This window comes from Macaca mulatta, chromosome 15 (genome assembly GCF_049350105.2).
Source record: "Macaca mulatta isolate MMU2019108-1 chromosome 15, T2T-MMU8v2.0, whole genome shotgun sequence".
Lineage (NCBI taxonomy): Eukaryota > Metazoa > Chordata > Mammalia > Primates > Cercopithecidae > Macaca > Macaca mulatta.
Window position 1 is genome coordinate 23,477,038 of NC_133420.1, and position 24,937 is coordinate 23,501,974.

Genomic DNA, 24,937 nt, shown 5'->3' on the forward strand with positions numbered 1-24,937 from the left:
GAGGTGGGTGGATCACTTGAGGTCAGGAGTTTGAGACTAGCCTGGCCAACATGGTGAAACCCCGTCTCTACTAAAAATATAAAAATTAGCCGGGTGTGGTGGTGCACGCCTGTAGTCCCAGCTACTCAAGAGACTGAGGCAGGAGAATCGCTTGAACCCGGGAGGCGGAGGTTGCAGTGAGCTGATCACACCACGGCACTCCAGCCTGGGTGACAGACTGAGACTCTGTCTCAAAAAAAAAAAAAAAAAAAAAAAAAAAAAAAATCAAGAGAAAAACTGGTCCTTTTTTGGTCAGAGGACCCCGCTGCTCCTCCAGTGCCCTGAAGCTACTGGTGTTCTCTCCCAATTTCCCCGACGCCATTCTCTCTCCCGGGCCTCCTCTGCCCAGGCTCTCAATCTCATTCTTTAAGGACAAGTAAGCAAATCAAGGGGCTTGGGAAGCTTTGCTGGAGGATTTGAAGCCATTTCCTCCAGCAAAGCCGTGTTCAGATGGGCCCAGCAGCTCCCGTGGACATGGCTCCTGTCCTGACTTTGCCGCTTGATCTACTTCCTCCATTTAGGAGGGACGCAGAAGGCAGGAAGCCCACAACTGTGGAGCAAGCACAGGTACAAGGATGAGTGGACATGGTCTGAACCTCAGCTCCCCCGTGACACACTGGGACCCTGGGGTGTTCTGAGAGATTGTCCTCATCTGAGAGATGAAATGACAGTCCCCACCCACGGGACTGTTGCCAGGCTCCATGTGCTCCTTGCATGACCCAGTACACAGCAGGCGCTCAATGCATGCTTGTTTTTCTTTTCCTTTGTGGTTCACAGTGAACAGGTGTCTACCTGGTTCTCCCTGTAACCCAGTGGGTTGGGTGCTGTTTCCCTCGTTCACCGAGGAGGAGAGAGAAGGGACTGGCCCGGGCACCCCGTCCAGATGCAGAGACGGCCTCCAGAGATGCAGGTTTGACCCCATGGGTCATCAGCTCACCTGCACCTTCTTCAGAGCCACCGTCTTCCTGTCCAGCAGGCAGGTGGCCTTGTACACCTCGCTGAACTGTCCTCGGCCTATCTTCTTTTCGATCTGGAAGTCCGCCAGCGAGCAGCGAAAAGACAGGGTGTTGGGGTGCCTCTGGAAGAGGGGACAGAGGGTCTCCGTGAGCAGCCAGGCTGGAGCAGAGGCCTGGGGACGACCCCTAGAGCCCCAGCACCCCAACAGCACCCTCTAAGGTGAAGGAGGGACTCTGCTGCCAACCCTGCTCTCAGAGCCTCCCAGGCGCACCCCCAGGGGCTTTCTGCACAGGGTCCCTGGTTCCCCTTAAGGACCCCCACTGCAGGTGAAAAACTGAGGCTGTTCACGCTCCCCACTGCCCTTATCACCGCCTTCATTATCTGACTGCTTGTTTGCTGTCGCTGAATCCCATCCCTGGGGGTTAGCTCCGTGGGACCAGGGGCCTTGCCCATCTCATCCTCTCCTGAATCCTTGATGCCCAAATTGGGGTCCAGCAAGCTGGATGCAGGTCAGGTCTCCCCCGCCCATGGCCACCATGCCAAATGCCCCAGGTCATTGTAAGAAATGGTAAGTTCCCCTCCTGGGACAGCCGTTCCCCATCTCAGACAAGAAAACGCAGGTTAATATTTGTAGCTTTGGCCAGATGTGGTGGCTCATGCCTGTAATCCCAGCACACTGGGAGGCTGAGGCAGGCGGATCACTTGAGGTCAGGAGTTCGAGACCAGCCTGGCCAACATGGCAAAACTCCGTCTCCACTAAAAATACAAAAATTAGCTGGGTGTGGTGGCACATGCCTAGAATTCCAGCTACTCGGGAGACTGAGGCACGAGAATTGCTTGAACCCAGGAGGCAGAGGTTGCAGTGAGCAGAGATTATGCCACTGCACTCCAGCCTGGGTAATGGAGACTCTGTCCCCCACTCAAAAAAATGTGCGGCCTTACACACTGAGCCCATGCTTTAAATAAACTACTTTTTTAGGGTGCCGGGAAGAAACTAGAGCTCCACGAAGACTCAGCAGGGGCCAGCGTTGGAACACGTGATCCTGCGCTGGGACCTCCCCAGGGATGGAGCCTCCAGGTGAGGCCGCAGTGGCCAGGAGGGCCCCGGGACATCTGTGCAGTGAGCTCTCAGGAAAAGGCAGGACGGGGCGCCAACCCTGGGCCAGGGAAGGAGGAGACAGACAAGGGGAGAGGATGCCACATCTCTGGGCTGCCCTATGGTGAGATGGGCCCTGTTGTGTCTCCATTTGCCCGATGAGGAAACTGAGGCCCAGAGGGTCCAGCCATGCCCACATCACCCAGCTCCATGCCACTGCCCCAACTGAAGCAGGAACCAGCCGTTCAACTTTCTAGCATGAAATGGGTCTTTGCTGAGGGTCACACTGAGCTGGGTGCTGCACCAGGTGTCTCTGGGCGTCAGCACCCTGGCGGAAGGAATCAAGACCAAACCGAGAACTATAGGACTGGTCCTTCTGACAGCTGCTTCCCTACCCGGAAACACCAGGAACTGCTGGCTGGACCACCTGGGTCTCAGCCTGAGATGGCTGTGGAGCAGGGGCACGTTCCCTGGGCAGGTCTAAGCTGGGTCCATCGACTTCTCCTCCGTCCTTCTCCCAGGGTGCCTAAGGGGAACCTGGTTATGTGGTGATCCCTACTCTGGGACCCTGAATCATGACTTAATGAGAAACAGAAAGTCACTGGAAAAGCAGGGAAAAAAGTAAAGTGAAAATGTTTCTTCCAGGCCGGGCGCGGTGGCTCACGCCTGTAATCCCAGCACTTTGGGAGGCCGAGGTGGGTGGATCACTTGAGGTCAGGAGTTTGAGACCAACCTGGCCCAAAAATGCTTGTAAAACTATGAAAATTAGCTGGGGGTGGTGGTGTGTGCCTGTAAATCCCAGCCACTAGGGAGGCCGAGGCAGGAGAATTGCTTGAGCCTGGGAGGCGGAGGTTGCAGTTGGCTGAGATCGTGCCACTGCACTCCAGCCCGGGCGACAGTGAGATTCCACCTCAAAAAAAAGAAAATCTCTCTTCCAGATTTGGCTGAGGGAACTCTACAGAACACCCTCCTGCGGGAGTGAGTGATGGGAGTCCAGGCCTCACGGCACACAGCAAGGTGAGGGCTGGGCCAACCTTGACTTTGAAGCCTCGAGGCCTAATTACCTCTCATGGTGGGTCCCGCTGGGGGACCCGACCTGGAGGGCTGCTGGAAGAGGAAGATGATGGTTTTTTTTTTTTTTTTTTATACTTTAAGTTCTAGGGTACATGTGCATAACGTGCAGGTTTGTTACATATGTATACTTGTGCCATGTTGGTGTGTTGCACCCATCAACTCGTCGGCACCCATCAACTCGTCATTTACATCAGGTATAACTCCCAGTGCAATCCCTCCCCCCTCCCCCCTCCCCGTGATAGGCCCCTTCCCGAGTCCAAGTGATCTCATTGTTCAGTTCCCACCTATGAGTGGGAACATGCGGTGTCTGGTTTTCTGTTCTTGCGACAGTTTGCTGAGAATGATGGTTTCCAGCTGCATCCATGTCCCTACAAAGGACACAAACTCATCCTTTTTTATGGCTGCACAGTATTCCATGGTGTATATGTGCCACATTTTCTTAATCCAGTCTGTCACTGATGGACATCTGGGTTGATTCCAAGTCTTTGCTATGGTAAATAGTGCTGCAATAAACATACGTGTGCATGTGTCTTTATAGCAGCCTGATTTATAATCCTTTGGGTATATACCCAGTAATGGGATGGCTGGGTCATATGGTACTTCTAGTTCTTCACCAAGTGCCAATGTCTGTTGGGTAAATACACCTGTACACGGAGCGCAAACCTAAGAAGAGCAGGCATCCCTGAGTGCCTACTGCATGCTGGGCTGTGTGCAGACACCACCCATGCGCCAACTCTTTGGGTACTCAGAACCACCCTATAAGTAGGCCTCACTGCTGTCCCCATTTAGGAATCTGAGGCTTGGAGGGGTAGCAGTGACCTGTTCTGATCAGGCAGCGAAGAACAGCAGAACTGGGATGTGACCCCAGGACTGGGGACTGTGGTGCCCAAGCCCTTGCTCCATATGGGGTGGGCTCTCAGCTCAGATCTCTTCTCGGCTTCTCGCTCAAGACCCCCTGAGCGGCCAGAACTGCCACTTCCTGCTCCAGCCTCCATTCTTTCAGTTACCTGAGCCCTGACCCATGCCCCGCTACCAGCCTCTTCAAAAGCGGGCCCGTCTAGTCCCTTCCACGTCCTCTGCACTGAGGCTCTGACCTGCCCGGAGCAACTGCTTGGAGCATGTTTGTGGAATGACACATGGAATGCGCCCGACACGACCTGGCGCACAGTGGGACTCTGTGACTCAGACGCCATCACCTCTAGGAATGCAGCTGAAATCACACACCCTCAGAAACAGCCAGGGCAGCTTTCTGAGCACTCAGAGGAATCGCACGTACTCATAAAAATAACCATGAGGTGGTGCGCATTAGACGCCTACTATGTGCCAGCTTCCAGCTGCTTAGCCAGCTCTATGTCTCCAAACTCCTAACAGCTTCATGAAGCAAGAGTTATGAATCCCATCTCGCAAACCAGGAAACAGGCTGGAACTCCCTGTCAGATTTAGAGGCAGCTGCACCGCCAGTGATGGGGGTAGGCTCCCTCCCCTCCTGGGCCTCAGTTTCCCCCAGACACAGTGAAGGGTTTAGAGGAAGTGATCCCAGAGGGTCTTTGCCCTGGGGAGACCAGGCTTCTCACTGTGACTAGTGGGAGTCTGGCCGGGGTTCCCAACACTGCCCGTCCTGGGAGGCTACACTGTGCAGCTCCACAGTGGGGTCAAAGCTCCTAGTGGACGTGGGTGGAGGTGGCTGAGGCTCCAGCTGTTCACATGCATATGGATGACCCAGATTTGCATTTCTTGTCACAGCCCATCCAACCCAATTAGAGGCCAGCTCCTCTGGTGGGGCAGCTTCCTAGATGGCAGCACGTGTGTTAGGGGCATGGTCCAGCAGGCTCTGGGACACCACTGCACTCCCAGGGCTGCCATGGGACCCTGTTCCCAGGGTGGCCTCTGCTCAGGTGTGGGGCACCTCAGGACACCAGTCTCCTGGGGGCAGCTGCCTGGGTGGCAGAGTCCTGGCCCTGATGCACCTGGGGGTTCTCAGCAGAAGGGAAAGGGTGAACTGTATTCTTGGCCTGGAAGGCCTGGCTGCTCTCTGTTGCCACCTCCAAGACCTCCCTCCCCTCCTGGGTCAGCCCCCCGCAAGTTCCACTTTTGCCCCTGCAGCCAAGTGATCCTGGGCTGGTCATCCACACACAGGGACACTGGCTCCAGGATTTCTCTGGGGACTCCGGGAGATGATGTTGGTGATAAATGTCTGTGCGGCTCCAAACTGCGAGACAGGCATGGGGCTGGCCCCAGAACAGTGTGCCCAGGGTGGCCCCAAATGTGATCACTGCTGACTAAGGACCAACCACCTCGATGGTCTTTCAGAAAACTGCTTTTTTTTTTTTTTGAGACAGAGTTTTGCTCTTGTTGCCCAGGCTGGAGCACTGTGGCGCAATCTCGGCTCATTGCAATCTCCGCCTCCCGGGTTCAAGCGAGTCTCCTGCCTCAGCCTCCCGAGTAGCTGGGATTACAGGCGACCACCACCACAACTGGCTAAATTTTTTTGTATTTTTGGTAGAGATAGGGTTTCACCATGTTGGCCAGGCTCATCCTGAACGCCTGACCTCAGGTGATCCACCACCCTCGGCCTCCCAAACTGCTGGGATTACAGGCGTGAGCCACCGCACCCAGCCCAGAAAACTGGTTTTTGTTGCTCACTGTCCCTGCTCTGTGTGAAACCCTGTTCTGGCTTCTGGGGAAAATAACACCCCCAACCGCACCCCAGGGCACAAGTTGGCAGAGGGGTAACCACTGCTCTGGCTCTGATGTTGAGACTCCAATGCTGGCGCATGGAGACGGGCTCAAACCTCAATTCCGCCACTTCCTGGCTGTGGGCCTTGGGTGAGCCTTCTGGGCCTCAGTTTCCTCTTCCGTATAGTTGAAATCATAACAGTACCCCCTTCAGGCGGCTGCTGGGGGTTACATGGATGAGTGAATGCAAGCTCTTGGAAGAGGGCCTGGCACTAGGTGCTGGGACATGTCATTCTCCAGCTGCTGTGGTGACGGTGACTGTGCTGCTATCTGTCGAATGGGCCTAGGGGTGGCACCTGCTTCCCTGGGGAGCAGTGGACAAGCCCGCAGGTTCTCGGCTGTTGATATCATCGCCCTGCCGTTCCCACCCCTCGGAGGTCTGCCGACCCGGGGGCTGGCAGTAACCTTGGGGGCTGCAGTTAGGCCGTGGGGCTGACATGCACCTGCGGACGGGTAAAAGACACAACCTTGCGACTCTGTCACCCAGGACCATTTGTCAAGGGACCGTGCTAGGCAAGAGCAGCCCTCAGCCTCCCTTCCAGGGCTGCGCTGTGGGGCAACGCCATAGAGACCACTTTTGACTCCTCGGGCCCCTCCGCCAGGGCGCGGGGGCCCTCTGCTCTCCCACAAAGGCAGAGGAGACGGGTCGAGGGGCTGGGGGACAGGGAGGCTAACCCTGCAGCATCACCACTCACTGTGCTGCCTGTCACCGTGGGCACGAGGCAGGAGGCCTGAGCTGCCTGGGGCAGGCACATGGGATTTGAGAGGAGGAGGATGGAGGGACCACTGGAACAAGGGCCCTGGGGAGCAGCAGGAAACTGGCGAGCAGGAGCCAATGAGACGGCTGAGGTCTCGGAGCCACCACCACCCCAATCCCACCTCCCAAGAAATGTCGCTGGCTTTCTCCGGAAGAGGCAAGGCATGACTGGGAGACTGGGGGGCGGGGACAATGTCTCAGACCACTATAGCTACCCTCACCCAGAAAGCTCTGACAAACCCACGCTCTCTCCTCCAAGTCAGATCAAATTAGGCCACAAACACCCCCCATCCTGCGCTAATTTGAGTTTAAAATGTTTGAACCACAATCAGCCTCAGCCATAGACAAATCTTTTTTTTTTTTTTTTTTAAACAGGAGCATAAAATTACATGCTATAAAGACTAAAAATGCATTCGCCCAATTAATTTTCTGAAATCTCATTAAAAAATTTAGCCTGACTAAGTCAGACTTCTGACCTGAATTTTAATCATCTTTACACTGGATGGGTCTTTTTTCCCTGATATTTGCAATGCATCATTAATTTTAAGGCAACCGTTTCTATGATTTTAAAAAGCACACTTCATCAGGATGACATTTCTTATAAACAAATTTCACCTTTAAAGACATCTGACACCGTGGGTAAGGAACTTCTAATGGATTTGGTAGATGCGTATATAGTGATATATTTTAAATCTGTGTTGCACAAAAGGGCACGATTTACAAAGAGTCCACATTGTCAGACTTCTGAGGCCAGTCCAGCTCAGCTCCTCACGATCCGGCTAACTTCAGACCCAAAGCCAGTCATCCCTTTTGAAGAACCTAGCTGCCCAAAGGGGCACCGTGGGATCCCGCAGGCCTGGACCCAATCCCAACTCTGCCCCCTGATGGCGCGATGGCAGATTATGACATCAGCTTCCTTCCCTGCAAAATGGAGCATTCAATAAGCAATTCCTCTGAGTCGGCCGGAGTACTAAATGAGATGAGTCCCAGGCACTGGGCCGTTTGTACAACCACCACCATTACTGGCTCAGCTTAGATGTCTGCACCGCACTCCGTGGGCCATTGGCTCATGGGATCAGTGAGCCAATGCCCATCATATGGAAGATTCCTAATAACAAAACCCAAAACGATCTAAATCACTGTGGTTCCCCCAGGACAATTCTCATTAACTGAGTCTGGAAAAGGCTAAGCTTAAACATACGAAAGATGATCTGGAACCAGCTCCGATGACTCACAAGCAAAGACATGAAGGATGAAACCACAAAGAGATCCAGCTGCCACCCCTGACACCCCCTTTCCCTCATCCCTTCCACTACCAAGTGTGGCTGCTTTCCCCTGTAAGTCTCTGGAACCCTCTCTCCCCATGTCCAGCCCCCAGTGCTGCAGCCCCATGAGGCATCATCTCGCCTAGTGAAGAAGGGGTCTCCTCACTCCCTATTTTCACCTTCCTTGAGCCTTGAGCACAAGCCACCAGTGATCTAATCTAGAACCCAACCCAAGCACCCCCTTGCCACCTGAAAACCCATAATGGACTCATCTGCTACAGATTCAATTTTAAATGAGATAGCATGGATTTGAGACCTTCATAAACACTATTCTTTTACCTTATTTAAGCATGGGTATTTCAACACCTTCTCTAACCTGATTGACCATGTACCTTCAGGTCTGGGGCCTCTCTCTGTCCCCCCACAAATTCCTTATCATCCATCTAGCAGAACTGGCCTCCCCATTCTCTGGGCTCTCCCAGCATCTGTCCATCCCTCCCGGGGAGCTTCCACGAAGAGCTTCTCAGTAGACTGGGAACCCCCCAAAGGCAGGCACTGGGCACCTCCCATGGCAGAAACAAAACAAACGCTTGCTGAATTGACAACAGTTAGCAGACACGGAATTTTTTTTTTTTTTAATTTTTATTTTTTGCGATGGAGTCTCACTCTTTTGCCCAGGCTGGAGTACAATGGTGCAATCTTGGCTCACTGCAACCTCTGCCTCCCGGGTTGAAGCGATTCTCATGCCTCGGCTTCCCGAGTAGCTGAGATTACAGGTGAGCACCACCACATCCAGCTAATTTTTGTATTTTTAGTAGAGAAGGGGATTCACCATGTTGGCCAGGCTGGTCTTGAACTCCAGACCTCAGGTGATCCACCCACCTTGGCCTCCCAAAGTGCTGGGATTACAGGCATGAGCCACCATGCCTGGCTCCACTAACTTAATTTTAATAGCCGTTGATATTTGGTCATTAAACCTTAACCAACTAGCATCACTGCTTTGGGAAGGTTTTGACAAAGATTTCGGCCCTTGCAATGCACACCTAGAAAGAGCTGACCCCATCCCCTGAAAAGTTCTCTTAGAAGAGCGCCCAAATATAACTGAACTTGGCACATCCCAAGCGGGTTTGCAAAGACTTTCCAGACAGAAGACACATTAGCTGGGGCTTTCTCAGGCAAGAATACCTTTCCCCTTCTTGGAAATTCACGTGATTCATAGTGTGTCGGCTGAGGCTTACACTTCATTCCCAACGAAAGCTCTCTGCAGCAAATTGGTAAAATCTAAAAAGCATGAGGCCTTTTAAGCTTCTTTCCTCAATTCCATTCATTCATTCATTAGAAACCTCTATAAAAGCAAGCATGTTCAGCTTTCCTAAGTATATATGAATTTCATATATGGTTCTGCCGCATTCAGCAAATATTTTTTCACTGCTGCTGGCTCTCAAGGCTAGAAAGCTTCCTGAAAAGAACAAGCCACTAGCCTCGGGCATAGAAGGTTAACAAAAACCACAGTTCCGGTGTTTGTAGTTTCTTTCTTGCTACACTGGGGGTATTATCCAGCTCGGAGGTCTTTAGCTATGAAAACAGAAATGATTTTTAAAATATAAGATCCATGACATAACATTTCCTCAATACCCACGACGTGAGGTGCCGTGTTGGATGTTTACAGTAACTATCTCGCTTAGTCTTCCCAGCCGCCTCATGAGGGAGATAATATTATTATCCCATTTTATAGATGAGGAAACTGAGGCTCAGAGAGGTCGCTTTCCCAGTCTCACCAGCTAATGAGAGATGGAGAGCTGGGTACGGAACCAGCCTGGCCCACATCAAAGCATTCTGAGCCCGGCTCCTTCCTCTGAGGACGGTTTCAGGGAAGCAGCGGTGCCTCCTGCTATTAAGGAAAATGCCTGGCCCATTAATTCAAGGTGTTTCTATGTCCTGAAACAGACGAGACACGGCCAGGATGTCTCCCCAGACAGTGTTACCCCAGGGCTTCAGGAGCCGAGGAGAAAGTCCTCCATTCCCATCCCAACCTGGAGCTGCCGCAGCACATGGGTGGCCTTGCGTCCCCATTCTGCAAACCCAGCCAGATGCTGGTGGGACTGGGGGCATCGTTGCCCGACAGCCGCTGCCCAGAGCCGCCCAGCTCTGAGTAATCGTATCTAATTACACTTAACTATGTCATTACCCTCTCCAACATGTGCGACGAGACGTCGTGAACGCCGCCACCGCAGCCCACCGCCTCTTCGCCTTGTTCGTGAAATAATTACGGGGCCCTCTCCTCTGCCAAATGAGGTTGTAATTAACCCTAATTGCTCGAAATGCAACTGGCTAATTCTGGGAGATTAATCAAGGGGGATTCAATTGTTAGTGAATGACTTAATATGACAAATTGCTACATTACTCGAGGAGGCCCTGCTGCCCCCAGCCATCAGCACCATGTCCTGGTAGACTCTGGACCCACAGTGTCCTAGGGCTTCCCAGCTTTCTGGGATCTGCCTCCCCAAATTCTACCTAGGAAACGGGCCCTTGCATGAGTAAAAATAGCATAGATGCTCCTTGGACCCTCTGCATGCTTGTGTGTATGCATATACACACCCCCCCACCAGAGACACACACAAACGCAGCGTCCACTAGCTCACGTGTTGCCTCTGTGTGAATCTGCAGCGTCACTGCCCTCCTTGGGCTGATGTAGCTGTCCACCACGGAGCATGGCTTGGTGATAATGCAAGCACAGGAGAAGGATTTCAGACCTATCTGCCTCCTTAGCCCAGAAGCTTTGTGCAGTGCATAACCTGTACAACTATACATGGCGACCTTGCCATTGAGGTCAAACATCAGCCAATCTGAAGTCTTCCAAGAGGGATGAGGCTTAATAAGAAGCTATGACCAAGACCTCCATGGCTCAGGAGGGTGGCCATCTCTGAGCCTCCCCTGAATTTAGGTCTCACATCCTTTGGACAAAAAGCCAACACCACGTAAGAGAACTTCTCATCATTCTAAGCTGGCCACAGGACCTTCCAGGATCTGGCTTCGGTCAGCCTGTCCAGACAAGCTCTCTGTCCCCTCCAGGCCTTTGCATGCCGCTTCCGTGAGGACGCGTCTCTGGCCCCGGATCAGGTGCCGTGCTGGGCTCCCCAGGCCCGCAAGGTTCTTCTGCTCAGTTCCTTATCTTTCTCTCCCATGAGGCTGTGTGCTGCCTAACAGCAGACCTGAGTGTGTCTTGCACACAGCCCCATCCTACGTGGTTACGCCGCACACGCATCCACAGTTCCTTAACTCAGCGAGCATGCAGGGCCTCTCTGTGCCCGGCGTGGGATGGTGCCACCAGCGAAGCCCCGCTCCAGGGGAGCTCTCTGTCTAGAAAGTGAGGCAGACCCAGGAACTAGTGCCGCAGTGAGATGTATGTGATCACGGCCATCACCCAGGTGTGTGGACAAGGTGTGCGGGCAGCCCCAGAGCAGACAGCAGGGTGGAGGTGGAGGTCTCCCCAGAGGGAGCAGCATTTGCACCGACTTGGAAGAGGGGCCAGGGAGGGAGTGCCAGGCCCGGGCAGCATGGGGTGCACGAGGCAGTTCAGAAACCTAGAAGTCACCTTCAGAAAAGCTCCTGAAGGCTGCCCGGTTCTCCAAGGTATCTACAGAGAGCGTGAGGCAGGCGTTAAGAAGCCAGTGTTCTCCCAAACGCTGAAAGGGACTGAAACACAGTTAAGACCAAAATGGGAGGCAATGTTGGCTCACTGTAAGAAAGAATTTTCTGACCCTCAGGATAGTCAGCCCATTGCTCTGAGTCCCTCGCTGTCCTCAGGGCCTCCACAGAACCCTCTGTACCCTTCCAACCACGCTGATCCCCGAGATAAAGCTGTTCCATCCACTCGGAACACCCAGGGGCATGATTAGGGTCCAGGGTCCCAGCCTAGAGTTTGGCAGAGGAGGCTTCTCTGAGTATTACTGAATTCAATGATGAGCTCACTAGATAGGGTAGTGAGCTCCCCATCACTGGAAGCATTCAAGAAGAGGTTCTGTTTCAGGAAGCTGAAGGGTTTCCACCAGTAGGAGTTTGCACAAAGGAGGCTCAGGGATCTGTATTCCTTGGGGAATCTTCAGTGTGCTGCAGACAAAGGTGAGGGGCTTACCTGCGGGTCAGGAGGGTGCGCAGGCCCCAGGGTGTGGCAGAGGTTGTTGGAACTCCCTCCGTGGGGCATGTGGCCGGGCTGTCCTGCCATCCTGCATGCCAGCCTCACAAGGGCACGAGCTGCAACAGAAAACAGCGGCCTGGTCACTTTCTCTGAGACCCTCAGAAGGAGGAGGGGCTTTTGCTCACTCCATTTTACAGACGCGTGAGCTGAGGTGCAAAGCTGTTTAGTAATTTGCCCACGGCCACCCAGCTCTGAAGTGGCAGGGCTACAACTGGACATCCCCGGGTGACACAGTCGCCCTCTGTTAGACCGTCCTAAGTCACTAGGATTATTCCCACCGGAAGAAGCTCCAGGCAGGTAAACGTCCATCAGCAGCCCCCAAGGCCAGGAAGGAAGACACTGGATTCAACCCCACATTTGCTGGAGTCCAAAGGCTTGTTCTTTCCACAGCACTGCCCCTGCTTCTTGAGGAGCCGTTCTGTACCCCTATCCCCCATTATCACCCTCACCTATACCCACGCTGGCAGCCTGGGTGCTCAGAAGAGAAAGGCCTTGATCAGGCTGCAGACAGCGGCTCTGGGAAGGAGCCCATGTCCTTGTCCTGGCTGGGCCCTGGCACACCACACGTGTGACACAGGGAAGGCCAGGGTCAAGAGGTCCTGTTTGCCGTCCTACTTAGACCTCTGTGCAAAGGAACAGCCCCCCTCAGCCTCCAGGGCTTGTGCTGCCCTGGGAGAGTCAGAGATGCTGGTCACAGGTAGTCACAGCAGCCACAGGTCCCTGGTTAAGCACCCACTAGGTGCCCAGTCCTGAGCTCAAGGCCATCGGAGCATCTCCTCCAATATTTTAGCCTCTGGCCTCCACCATCAGACAAGTGCTTCCGGGGCAGGGTCTGAGGTTATGTGCACAGAAGCTACATGACCTAGCCACCGGGATCCTTCCTGATGCCAGGGGAAAAGCCCTCCTCCTCCCTGGGAGGAGAGATCTGCGCTCGCCTCACAAGCATTTCTGCAGCACCTCCTGTATGCCAGGGCTCCCACGTGGTGTGCATGAAAGGCACTAGATCACGCAAGTGGTGAGGCCTCCGTTCCTGGCCGCTGCTCCTCCTCCCCGACAAGCCCTGGATGTCCCCAGGGCACCTCTCGTGTGACCACATCCTAGGCAGAACCCCTTGAGGTCTGGCCTAGGCTCCCAGAGCAGCTCTGCTGTACCCCTGGAGAATCAGAAGTCCTGAGGAACGGAGGGCCCCCCTGCAGTGGCCCTTATTCAACAGCTAAGGGACTGAGCATGAAAGCCAGTCCCCTGTCTCAGGTTGGGGCCCTCTTAAGCTGTGACTCACATCCTAGAGCCCCTGGCGTGGTCAGCGGGTTTTGTCTGAGATGGAACCTTTGGTCCATCTCCTGCCCATTCCTGGCCTTGCCCTCCCTCCTCCCTGAGTGGTTCCCCCAGGGGCACTTCATACATCCCACGCCTACATATCCCCATCTCAGGTTTGGCTTCTGGAGGACCCAGCCGAAGATGTCATCTCTCTCCAGACAGACCCCACCTTCTGCTGTCTCACCTGGTCACCTACGCCCCAGTCAAATTCCAAACCAAGAGTCTTCCCTGAGTCTGCTGGGCCAGCAGCCCTGCCACTCCCTCCCGGGTAGACCCACGCCCCCATTAACACGGGGGTGTTCCAGGAGGTGCAAAAGGCATCAACACCCGCCGGGCTGTCACAGCCAGCTCCAAGAGGTCCGGCCACTGTGTCTCAGGGTACAAGTCACTCTTCCTTCCCCCCTACTGTAGTCTGTTTCCAGCTACAATGGTTGACCAACCAGATCTCTCAGGCTCAAAGGATGTCCACCAAACTCTAACTCGCCCGCTGAGCTGGGCCTCCCAAGTTGTGCCCTCAAAGGCACCCTGAGGCTCCCCAGAACTTGCAGGCTGGCTCCCAGCACCCTTCTCCCTCTGTATCCTCAGGGCGGCCCAGCTCCCTTCCCTGCCCCACACCTTCCACAGGCTGTTCCGGGGTAAACCTGCTCTCTCAAGATAGATTACAGGACGTGAGAGCGCAGGGAAGTGGATGGTATGGACTGTAGAACACGCCCAACTCAGGGTCGGGGGGCCCTCGCTGGCTGCAAGTCCTGCCAAGCCCGGCTCATACAGTCTCCTGCTTGGGCAGCTGCAGAAACTCAACCAACTTTGACCCACAGACTCGGCCATTTGATGTGGTTCATCCCAGTGTGGACAGACCAATCAGCAGGTCTCTTGCTGTCTTTACTCTGTGCACACAGAGCACTGTTAGATCAGTGTTACATGGAGGGGCATTATGGGTGCACCTGCCTCTTCCCTCCCCACCCCTGCCTCTGCCTCAGCACAGGCCTCATCTCCCACCTGGGTCTCCCAGCGCTCAGTGCTCTCCCTGCCAAGCCCTCAAATGCAGATGGGACCGTGGCACCCTCAGTGTCTCCACCATTTGTGCTGAGTTCCTGTACTGGAGAGCAGGTGACATCCCCAGATGACACAGTGGAAGACCCAGGGTATGAAGAGCCCCAGGACAAACAGATAAACATGGAGCACCTTCTCCAGGCATCTTTGTTAGGGGGAAACACGAGAGGGAGCAGAATGTAAAATGCGCATGAATTTGAAGATAAAACAGAGCCTCCTGTAGGCTCTGCAGCTGTTTCCGGCTGCAGCCCCAGAACCCCCAAGGTGACATGTTCACTGTCCTCTGCCCTTAGGGAGACCTCCAGGGAAAGGGTGGAGAACTGTCTTCAGTGAGAAGGTTCCACCTTTATCTCAGAAGGCACCAGGCTCGGCCCACAGGTCACCCCTGCGAGACCCACACACACATCGGCTTACCTGCCCACCTGCCCTGGGGCCTCCCATGTACAGGAAACCTTGGCAGTGAATCTCGACCCTGTCACTCACCAGCTGAGACCCTGGGCAAATCCCACTGCGGGGGAGCCTAGCAGGTACCTGGGAATGTCACTCCTGCCCTCCCCACGTGGCGCTGACCGCATTCTCCAACAGCTGTGGCCAGAGGCCATGGTCTGCACACTCTCAGGAGCTCACCTGTGGCCTCACACAGGCAGGGCTCCAGGAGCAGTGCAAGGGGGACCAGGAATAAGAGCTAATAATTGCAGGGCCCTGATCATGCTGGGCCCTGTCCTACACTCTTCACCTCTATTAGCCCATCTGATTTTGTCAACAACCCCATGAGGTAAGGTCTATTATGGTCCCATTTTCCAGATGAGAAAATTGAGGCACGAAAAGGTTAAGAGATTTGCCCGGGTCCCATGGATCACAGGCAAGAGGAGCCAGGACTTGAACCGACAACTGCATCTTTGTCCAAAACTACGGCACTGCACTCCCCACAGGTCTTACACGGCAACACCATCAGCTTTCCAGTCGGCTCCACCCAGAATGGGCGTGTCCACCTGAGAATGGGGCCTGTGCTGCTGATGCACAGGGGTGATCTCAGGGCTGGCGGACCACAAGGGCCCATTTCCCCCACAGGGTCCCCAGGGGCTGGAGCCCCCAGAGACTCTGCCCCACTGACCACAGAAAGCTGATGCAGCACCACTGTCTACACTGCCTTTGCTGCCAAACCCCAGTCATTACAAGCTGCTCTGTCCAGAACCTAATGGAACCTGCGGCACCGTTAGCCTCCAGGGAGGAGCCAGTGGGTGCTGATGTTCCTTGTTCTAGGAAAGCAGCAGCCACGGAGGACTCTGCAAGCCCCTGCTCACTGACAGCCAGAGAGGGTCCCTGCTGAGGGGAAGGAGGCAGGAAGGTGCGGGGGAAAGGAGGAAGGGAGAAAGGAAGGGATGAGGGTTCATGTGAGCCAGGTCTTTCCCATTCACCCTCGGGGCTGTTAGTAGACCCATTTTATGGATGGGGAAACCGAGGCTCAGAGAGAAGAGGCTCGATGCCATTAGGCTAATAAGCTGCAGAGAAAGGATTCAAATCCAGCTCTCAGTGACTCTAAACCCCGTCTTTGTTCCAAGGAACCACTGCCTCTTGGGGCTCTCCATGGGTATTGGATTTTAGGCATTTTGTTCTATTGGTCCACTCCCCAACAGAAACCCAAGCCCTTTGCTCTGGAAATTCCTGCCAGAAACTGCTTCTTAGGGGGCTCAGATGCAGAAAGACCAAGGCAAAGGGTACGTGGAAGGACGAGCCACAGGGAGCAGGGAAAAGACCCTTAGCACATGTGTGCAGGCACCTCCGGGTAACACTGGGGACTGCCTGTCCCTGGGATCCCGCGGCTCCTGCCAAGCTGCAGAACAATGAGGTAGCGGCTGCCAAGCCCAAGTCAGGGGCCAAAAATCCATGGAATGCAAGACCCAGAGCCGCAGGCCACACTGAACACCACCTCAAAGAGGGCTTTTCTTCTGCCTCAAGCAACGGCCCTGCATTTGCAAGGCACTGTGGATAGCTGCACAGTGAGGCTTCCCAGCTCCGGTTCCTGGCTTTGAACAACAATAGGCTGCCGCCTGCTGTGTGTCCCCAGGCACCTAGGGACCAGATTGGGAGGAGCCTCAGGGTTCAGTGAGGCTGGTGGGGAGCTGGACTGCGGGGGTCCAGGTCCTGGCCTGGTTTCATCTAACCACGCTGTGTCTCAGTTTCTTCATCTGGAAAATGGGCTAACAGCCAGATCGTCCTCTTAGGGTCACTGTAAACTCCTTAGCACAGAGCCTGGCACATGGGAAGGGACCTCTGAGGCTTTAGCTATGAGGCTACTTAGCTATTGAAGCTACCCTCGCTGTACAATGGAGAAGTGATCACCTCCATGTGACAGACACGGGGACTGAGGCAGGGACTTGCCCAGGGTCGCTCCTGCCCTGGGTAACGCAGCTGGTAAGTGACAGAGCTGGGGCTGCTGGACCCAAGATGGCCGCTCTATGTCCTACGCTGCATGGCCTCTTTAGGACTGCTCTGGAGCAAACATCTTCATCATCTTCATGAGCCGTGGCTGACGAAGCAAAGCCCACCGCTGTACCGCACCCTGCCCGGCCATGGTGAGGCTCTCACTAATGTGGGCTGTGACCCTAGGGAGACACGAGCACTTGGTTATTTAATCCAGGCACCTGCTGGAAGGGATCGGCTGCTGTAATGGGCTGGCTCTGAGGTTCCAAGTGGCCTTTCTGACCAAGGCTGTCATGCGGCCCTTGCCTCTGAATTTTTGGAAACTTCATCTAGGGGAAGTCCCCCCTGTGCCCCCTGCTAAATGCCACACTTCATGGAGACTGGTGGCTCATCGTGGCCCGGCCAGTGAAGCGCGACCTCAGACACCAGGCGGGCTCTGTCCAAGGACCCCGCTTGGAGCAGGTTTCGGGGCATGAGCTTGCAAGGATCCATGTGTACCGGGGTCCACGGAAGTGCGTTCATATACTGGCTCTTAACCTCTCCTTGCTCTGAACCCCGCAGGCGGTAACAGTGTGTGTCCCGCCTGCCTCTTCTCCTGTGTGTGCACGCGCACAGGCATGGTCAGGGGTCAGCTAATGCCCACCAGGCTCTGAGCACAGGCATGGTCTCGTTCTGTCCACTGAAGCAGAGGGTAGAGGTGGCAAAGGAAGTTGTGGCTCCCAGACTGACAGGTGTTGCCAAGCCCAGGGAGAACCACACTCCTGGCCTTGGAGGTCAGCCTCGGCCAGACACTGTACTCCCCCGCAGTTTCCGAGCGAGGCCCCTCCTCTGGGCCTCCAGCCGAGGGGACAGCCTCACACAGGTTGTTTTCCCTAAAGCAGGAAGCCGTCCTTGTGGCTTCGCACTCAGGCACACACAGCTTTCTCTCTGCCCCGAGCGAATGGTACTGGCAGCACCAGTGCCAGCACCAGGGGCGATGTCTGTTGGTCCAGCTGGCTCCTGGTGGCAGGGGCCTAGGAATGGATGCCCACTGCCTGGGGCCTTCAGGCAGCCTGCAGAGGCTCCGCTGACTGACACGTGCCCCAGGGAGCTGGAGATTGGAGGCTCAGCAAGGACAGCTCACTGCACCTGGCCGCTGGCTGGGTCAAGGCTGGACCGACTTCAACATCAGCCAACATCCACGGGTGAGACGGCATCTCCCAAGAAACCTGCAAAGTGCCATCACCCTTGTTTTGCTGATGAGAAAACTAAGGCTCCAAGGAGAAACATGATTTTTGCCAAAGTTAAGTCCACACAGTGGAGAGAGCTGCCATCTGAACCTGCTCCTCAGACCAGCCAGACTGAGCAATCACAGAAAGAAACAGCACAAGCCCAGGGGCTGTAAGGAATGCCACGCCCAGGCAGACTGGCTGGCAGGGAGGACCAGAATAACAGCCCCCGCCAACACAGCGTGTACCACGCATGCACCAGGCAGGTGCCCAGTGCTGCGTGTACCTCGTTCACCCTTACAGACACCTAGGCAGGCACCGCTATGTTCCACATTGTTCAGAGGAGAAACCAAAGTTCAGACAGGTTAAGTGGCGGGTGCCAGGTCACACAGCAGGCGGCAGGCAGAACTGACACTCGAAACCAAGTCTGCCTTGGTCCGAACTGCCTTGGAAGAGGGTGTGAATAAATGCCTGAATGAATGAATTCTGGCCCAGAGCTGTGGCGCTGGCGGCTGGGCCCTTCCCCAGCCCCGGCCCCCCTTCTTGTCTGGTCTCAGGATAAGCAGACGTTGCCCATTCATCACTTGACAGGAAGCAGCCTGATCTCAGGCCAGAGTCATGGGGGCCTGTCGAGCTGGAGGGGACAAGCCACAGATGGTGTCTGGTTTCCGGCTGGGTCCTGTGTTCCTTCACGCTCGCCTCAGCCCTCCACCCGCAACGCCATTCATCCCACCCCGATTCTGTAGCTCCATGACCAGCGGAAGCCTGGCTTCTCTACGGTGCAGGGACGCAGGACCATGAGCCACTCCTGGAAGGTGGCCATGCAGACAGGTTCCCCGCTGCCCCCTTCCTCAGGGTGGCGGGGCCTCCCCCAGGGTGGGCCTGCAGGATCAGGAGGCCAGCTGATTGGGGGCCACGTGGTGCCTACCCAGAAACAGGGCCGCTGTAGCTTCCAGGACCCACCCTGGTCTTCATCCAGTCCCACCCATTGTTCCTCCAAATGTCTTCACTCACCCCGGGGCCTCTACCCTGTGCTGGCCTTGTCCCTACAGTCACCTTCAGCCTCCAACTCCCCTCCAGCCCAACCTCCAGCCCGCCATGGAAAGGTTTTCCTAACACACAAGCCTGAACCTGCAGATCTCTCCCGAAACTCCACAGCACAAGGTCCGCACACTGGAGGAAGCCATTCCCTGACCACCTGGCACAAGCCTGCCCTCATGCATTTGCCCCCAATATCCGCCAGGCCCTATATGCAGCCATATTAAATGACCGGCCCCCCTCCCCAGCGACACAGCACCTGGCGCTTCCACGTCATTCCATGCACCAGCCCTGGACTAAAGACCCACTGGTGCTTCTCAATGGGCAAAGTCCCACTCATCTGCCAGGACCGGGTCTCTGGGCCCTCCTTCATCTCAGCACTCCTTTTTTCTTTTTTTTTTGAGATGGAGTCTTGCTCTGTCACCCAGGCTGGAGTGCAATGGTGCGATCTCTGCTCACTGCAACCTCCGCCTCCTGGGTTCAAGCGATTCTCCTGTCATTTGAACCTGCTTCTCAGAGTAGCCAGAGCAAGCAATTGCAGAAAGAAACTCAGCGCAAGCCCAGGGGCTGGAAGGACGACCACACCCAGGCAGACTGGCTGGCAGGGAGGACCTAACACACTAGTCAGGCTCCCGAGTAGCTGAGATTACAAGCGCACACCACCACGCCCAGCTAATTTTTGTATTTTTAGTAGAGACGGGGTTTCACCATGGTGGTCAGGCTGGTCTCGAACTCCTTACCTCAGGTGATCCTCCTACCTTGGCCTCTCAAAGTGCTGGGATTACAGGCATGAGCCACCACGCCCGGCCATAGTCTTGGCACTTCTTATGGGACCTTGGGGAAGTCCCGTCCCCTCCCTGAGCCTTAAACGTCCCCATCCACAAAGAGGAACAGCCCGAACTGGCAGGGAGGCTGCGAGGACTCTGTGAGTACACACTGGGCATCCAGGGGGCACTCAGGCCCCTTCTTCCCTTTCCCATCTGGTGGTATCTACACAGGTTTCTCCCTAAAGGTGGGCTGTTACGGGCACAAACCGCTTCCTTTGTCACCATGTCTGCCTCCTCGGCCAGCCTTTAAGGGCAGGGACTGACCTTTGTGGTCATCTCTAAACCTCCAGTGCCTCACCCAGGGCCTGGTAAAAAGTGGGCACCCAGGGGGGGTCGGCGGAATGAATCTCTGACCAGTAGGTGGAGGGGGCTCTTCCCATCCTCCTGCTCTTCCCACCCTCCTGCAACCCCAAGAAACCTCTGCTGAAGGCTCGGCATCCCTGTGGTCACAGATCAGCCAAAAGTCACCGGCGATTCAAAACCAACTGGGCCACACACTGCAGGGTTCCCAGCGCCTTTTTGAAAATCGAGGAGCATTGCAATCACCTTTCACTTCCTCCTCGGGTAATAAAACCCAATTGTGGAAGAAGAAAATGCAGGAGCTGTAAACATCTTGTCTCTCAGTTAAAAGAGCAACAAGGCATTTTGGCTTCTGCCCAGAAGGTTCTTGACTCTGGGACTTAGTCAAGGCTGGGTTCGCTCCCAGCCTCCCTGAAGACGAAGCTGAGATCTGTTGAGTGCTTCCTCTGTGTCGGGAACTGCAGGCAGCAGCTCAGCATATCCCTGCTGTGAGGTCTGCAAGCCCTCCACTTTCACAGATGAAGAAACTGAGGTGCAGGGAAGTTAAATGGCTTGTCAAGCTCATGCAGCTGAGAAGCAGCATGGCCCGTTTCTGAACTCAGATCCAACCCTCTCCAAAGTCTGCATTTGAATCGTTTGCCTAAGGTGATCCTTTGGAGATCACAATGCAGCTGGGGAAAGCTGTGGTCTCACTCTAGGAGTCCCAGGCCCGCTAGCAGGTCCTTCATCCCAGAGACCCCTGCCTGATTGGGGAAATGATCTTGCTCTCACCTCCAGGTCTTGGCAGGCTCTGCTCCTCCTGCCTGGAATGAGCTGCCTCCCAGCAAACTTCTCTCCTGGGCATCTCATCCAGGCAGCCTTCCTGGACTCACTCAGTCACTCCCAGCTCCACAGCCTGCTCACCCGTGCTGTCTCTGTCTAATCCTTGTGTCTTCTCTACTTGAACATGGAAATTTCCTTGGGGGTAGAGACTGAACAGCCCCAGCAGGTGGCAGAGGAGAGGCTGGGTAAGGGGCTGCTGACTTAGTACAGAAACACCTGAGGCCAGGAGGGAGAAGCCTGGCCCCCCAGGCCAACTCATGCCAGGGCGGGCCCCTGGGGAGAGCCTAGGGCTTAAGGGAAGGGATGAATTTCAAAGCAGAGACTCCTGTCTCAAACCGCAGCTATACCCTGCTGACCGACAGTGGAAGGAGGACCAAGTGGAAGGAGGACCAAGCGGAACAGCCCCGGGGCTGGAGGGCTTTGGTGTTCCCCATCCAGTGGCCTCCATGCAGGGAAAGCTTTCAAGCCCCTGGTCTCCCCTAATTTTGTCTCCTTCCTACAGGCAGGAAGGGGCAGACAAAACCCACCCTGGAGAAAGAAAACTTGCTTTTTCTGCTTCCCTGGAAACTCAGAAGTTCTGGCCAAGCGCGGGGATTACTGAACGTAAAACCAGCCATCAGCAGCCACCCGGTCCCAGGCTAGTGGCAAAGGTCCTGCCAGGCTGGTGGGACTGGCCAAATGGGCAGTGGTGGGTGGCAGAGGTGCAGCCAGGTCGAGGTACTTGGAGCCCCAGCCCTGGAGGTCCCTAGGGCCTGGTTCCCCATCCATCATTGGACACACCCCTGAGAGCAAGCGGCTCCCATAGCAGGAGGCAGAGAAAGTCTGGGTACCTTCTGAAGTGGCTCCTGAAAAGCTCCAGGGAAGGTCTGCTCAGCTCTGGGTTGAGGACGGACATGAGGTGCCGGTGCCTCCAGGGAGCCGGGTGGCCTCTCTGGGCTGGGCTGGGTGCAGGAAGAAGGGCCTCTGTCTCCGCATGGGATTTCCCCTTCCCAAGACTCCAGTCCCCAGACACCGCCAAAAGGAAACTCCCCCACCACGCACTGCTCTAAAAATAGCTCCGGCTGCCACCTCCAAGGCGAATGTAACTTGTCACAGCCACCACGGAGCCCCCTGCTCACCAGGGACTGGAATCGGATGGCAGTGCCACCCGATTAGACCAGTGTGGGCTCAGGGAGGGATAAGGGTCCTTTCCTTTGGTCCTTGTGCTCGCTCCCCACCTATCCACACCGGGGCCCAGCAAGATGCTGAATAGCATAACTGTTCTTGCTGTTTGTTTATTTATTTGAGATAGAGTTTTGCTCTTGTTGCCCAGGCTGGCGTGCAGCGGCATGATCTTGGCTAACCGCAACCTCCGCCTCCCAGGTTCAAGTGATTCTCCTGCCTCAGCCTCCTGAGTAGTTGGGATTACAGGCGCCCACCACCACGTCCGGCTAATTTTCTATTTTTAGTAGAGATGGGGTTTCTCCATGTTGGTCAGGCTGGTCTCGAACTCCTGACCTCAGGTGATCTGCTGGCCTCAGCCTCCCAAAGTGCTGAGATTATAGGCGTGAGCCACCGTGCCCAGGTCTTGCTGTCCCTTTAAAAGCTTAACCCTTTCTATTCTCTCCTTTGTAAACTGGGCCCAAATCCTTGGTTGCCCATGAGATGAGAGCCCTGGCAGGTGGCAGTCCTGGTTCAAGTTCTGGCTTAGCCACATCCCAGCTGTGTACACCTGCGTTCTCAGGGGTAAAACAGCGACAATGGTAGTATCTACCGCCCAGGGTGCTGGCGGGTTACAAGACATCGCACGAGTCGAAAGAGCTTAGAGCCAGGCTGGGCACACAGCAGATACCCCATCAATGGGGTTGTTATTTGATTGTTATTGCATCCTTATTCGAGCCCTGCATTCTCCAAAATGAGGGTGCGGATCCAGGATCAGAGGACGTGGAGTGTTCCTGTCTTCCCTTTGGGACCCCAAAACGACGCAGACACAGCTCCTGCTCTTACAGGTCCCCAGGAGCAGGCCCTGGAACCGCTATCCACAAGCTAGAAAGAGCATGAAGCTGCCCAGGAAAAGGACCCACGGCTGCTGCTTCTGGCTGGGCCAGCTTACGGGGAGCTTTGGACAACAGGTAGAAAACCTGAGTGGCCCAGAAGGACCAGTAGGGTTTGGACTAAAGGGGAAGGGGATTCCCAGTAGAAGACACCATGGGATCAAGGGCACGGAGGCTAGAAAGACCCCCGCCCCACCACCCAGTCTGTGAGAGGAATCTGGGCTCTGCAGGCCAGCCACAGCCCTTGGTCCCCAAGAGGGGCTCTCCGTGGCCAGCGCCTGCTTCCTTCTTCAGAACGTGCCACTTCTGCCCTGGGCAAACCACCCTCGTGCCCCATCTGCAGCTCCACCACCACCGGGACCGACACAGGCATACAGCAGCTGAGGCCCTGGAGGACGCACGAGTGAGATCCTGGCACTGAGGCTCCGCCACCTGCCACACACCTTCCTGCCAGCCGGCCCCAACTGTCGGGCAGATGCCAGGTACCAGCACCCTTGGGGGGGCTGAGGCTGGGCCCAGGCCAGCCGTCCACAGGCCCTGGGGGCTGGACTCCCAGTCAGGACCTGGTGCATGCGGCACCCCTGGAGGAGGTGGCCACAGATCCATGCCCCTACAACCCTGCTAGTGGGCGTTGCCAGCGTCAATTCACAGAGAAGGCTCCAGATAGGCCAGGCCGGGCCCTCCTGAGAGTCACTGCGAGCCCCCAGCACCATCTCCATGCAGCTGTGCACAGCTCAGCACGTCCGAGTGGCGGCGTCTTCTTTACCTGGTGTGACAGGGCTGGCACAAAATGACAGCATCTGGGGCCACGCCACGGCAACCCCTGCACCTTCCAGTGTCGCTCTCCTGACCAGGATCCTCACTGAACCCTGGAGTTGGGCTTAGGAAGTATGTGGCCATTTTTAGCTCTGCGGGAGCGGCTTGTGCTCTGAGCTGCTCTGTGTGAGCTCTGGTGGCCCCGGAGTCAGAGCTCGGACTCCTGTAGGGCTGCATGGTCTTGGGAAAGTCACAGGCTATCTCTGGGCCTCAGTTTCCCCACCCGCAACATGGGTGGGCTGGACTCCACAGTCTAGAAGGGCTCTTCTTGTTCAGATGTTTCTTGTATGGTTGACAGAGGATCTGTGCCTCACTGGGTTGCTCTGAAATTAAGCTGGGGATCCTACATCTCATCACGTGCTCATTTCTGGGCACTAGAAAACCAGATCTTTTCGGTCTGGCATTGCTAAGGGAATTTGTTCTTGGACCCTGGATCAGTTCTGAGCCCTCCAGCCCCTGCACACTGCCCTCCTCATGCACAGTAGCCACAGCCACATGGAGCTGTGGCTTGGATGCCTCCTGGGCTCCCCAACACACAGCCATGGAGGTGTGTGAATGGAGGCATGCACCCAGGGCACCCATCAGTGTCAGGTGCTGGGCCGGATCCTTCAGGGATAGTGGCAGCCTGTGTGCTCACAAAACAACCCTGGAAGGCAGACAGTGTATCCATTTGACAGATGAGGAAACTGAGGCTCAGGGAGTCCTAGCTGCAGAGGCAGAGCTTGGATGGGAATGCAGGCCTGAGTCCTGACCTGGACACCCTCAGCAGTGTGTCCAGAGCACCCTCCCCTCAGCGAAGGAGCAGATGGAGTGTGTACGTGTGTGTGTGTGTGTGTGTGTGTGTGTGTTGGCGGTGGGGGCAGGATCCAATCAAAGTGCTTAACTAGGTCAGGCGTGGTGGCTCACACCTGTAATCCTAGCACTTCGGGAGGCCGAGGTGGAAGGACCACTTAAGCCCAGGAGTTCGAGGCTGTGGA

At 55.5% G+C, this 24,937-nt stretch overlaps 1 protein-coding gene across 5 annotated transcripts in view; it reads right to left on the reverse strand.

Moving 5' to 3' along the window:
• The window catches only part of NEK6 (NIMA related kinase 6), a 97,133-nt gene that overhangs the window by 39,662 nt on the left and 32,534 nt on the right, over nt 1–24,937 (reverse strand). For 3 of the 5 annotated variants that reach the window (XM_015116870.3, XM_015116871.3, XM_015116873.3), the window contains exons 2-3: nt 12,060–12,178; nt 977–1,117 (exon numbers count right to left, since the gene is read on the reverse strand). In XM_015116870.3, the coding sequence (XP_014972356.1) occupies nt 977–1,117; nt 12,060–12,149 (231 nt within the window). In that variant the 5' untranslated portion in view covers nt 12,150–12,178. Of the gene's footprint in view, nt 1–976; nt 1,118–12,059; nt 12,179–21,060; nt 21,256–21,941; nt 22,365–24,937 lie in introns of those variants that run through there. The other 2 variants (XM_015116872.3, XM_015116874.3) reach the window with 2 other exon arrangements.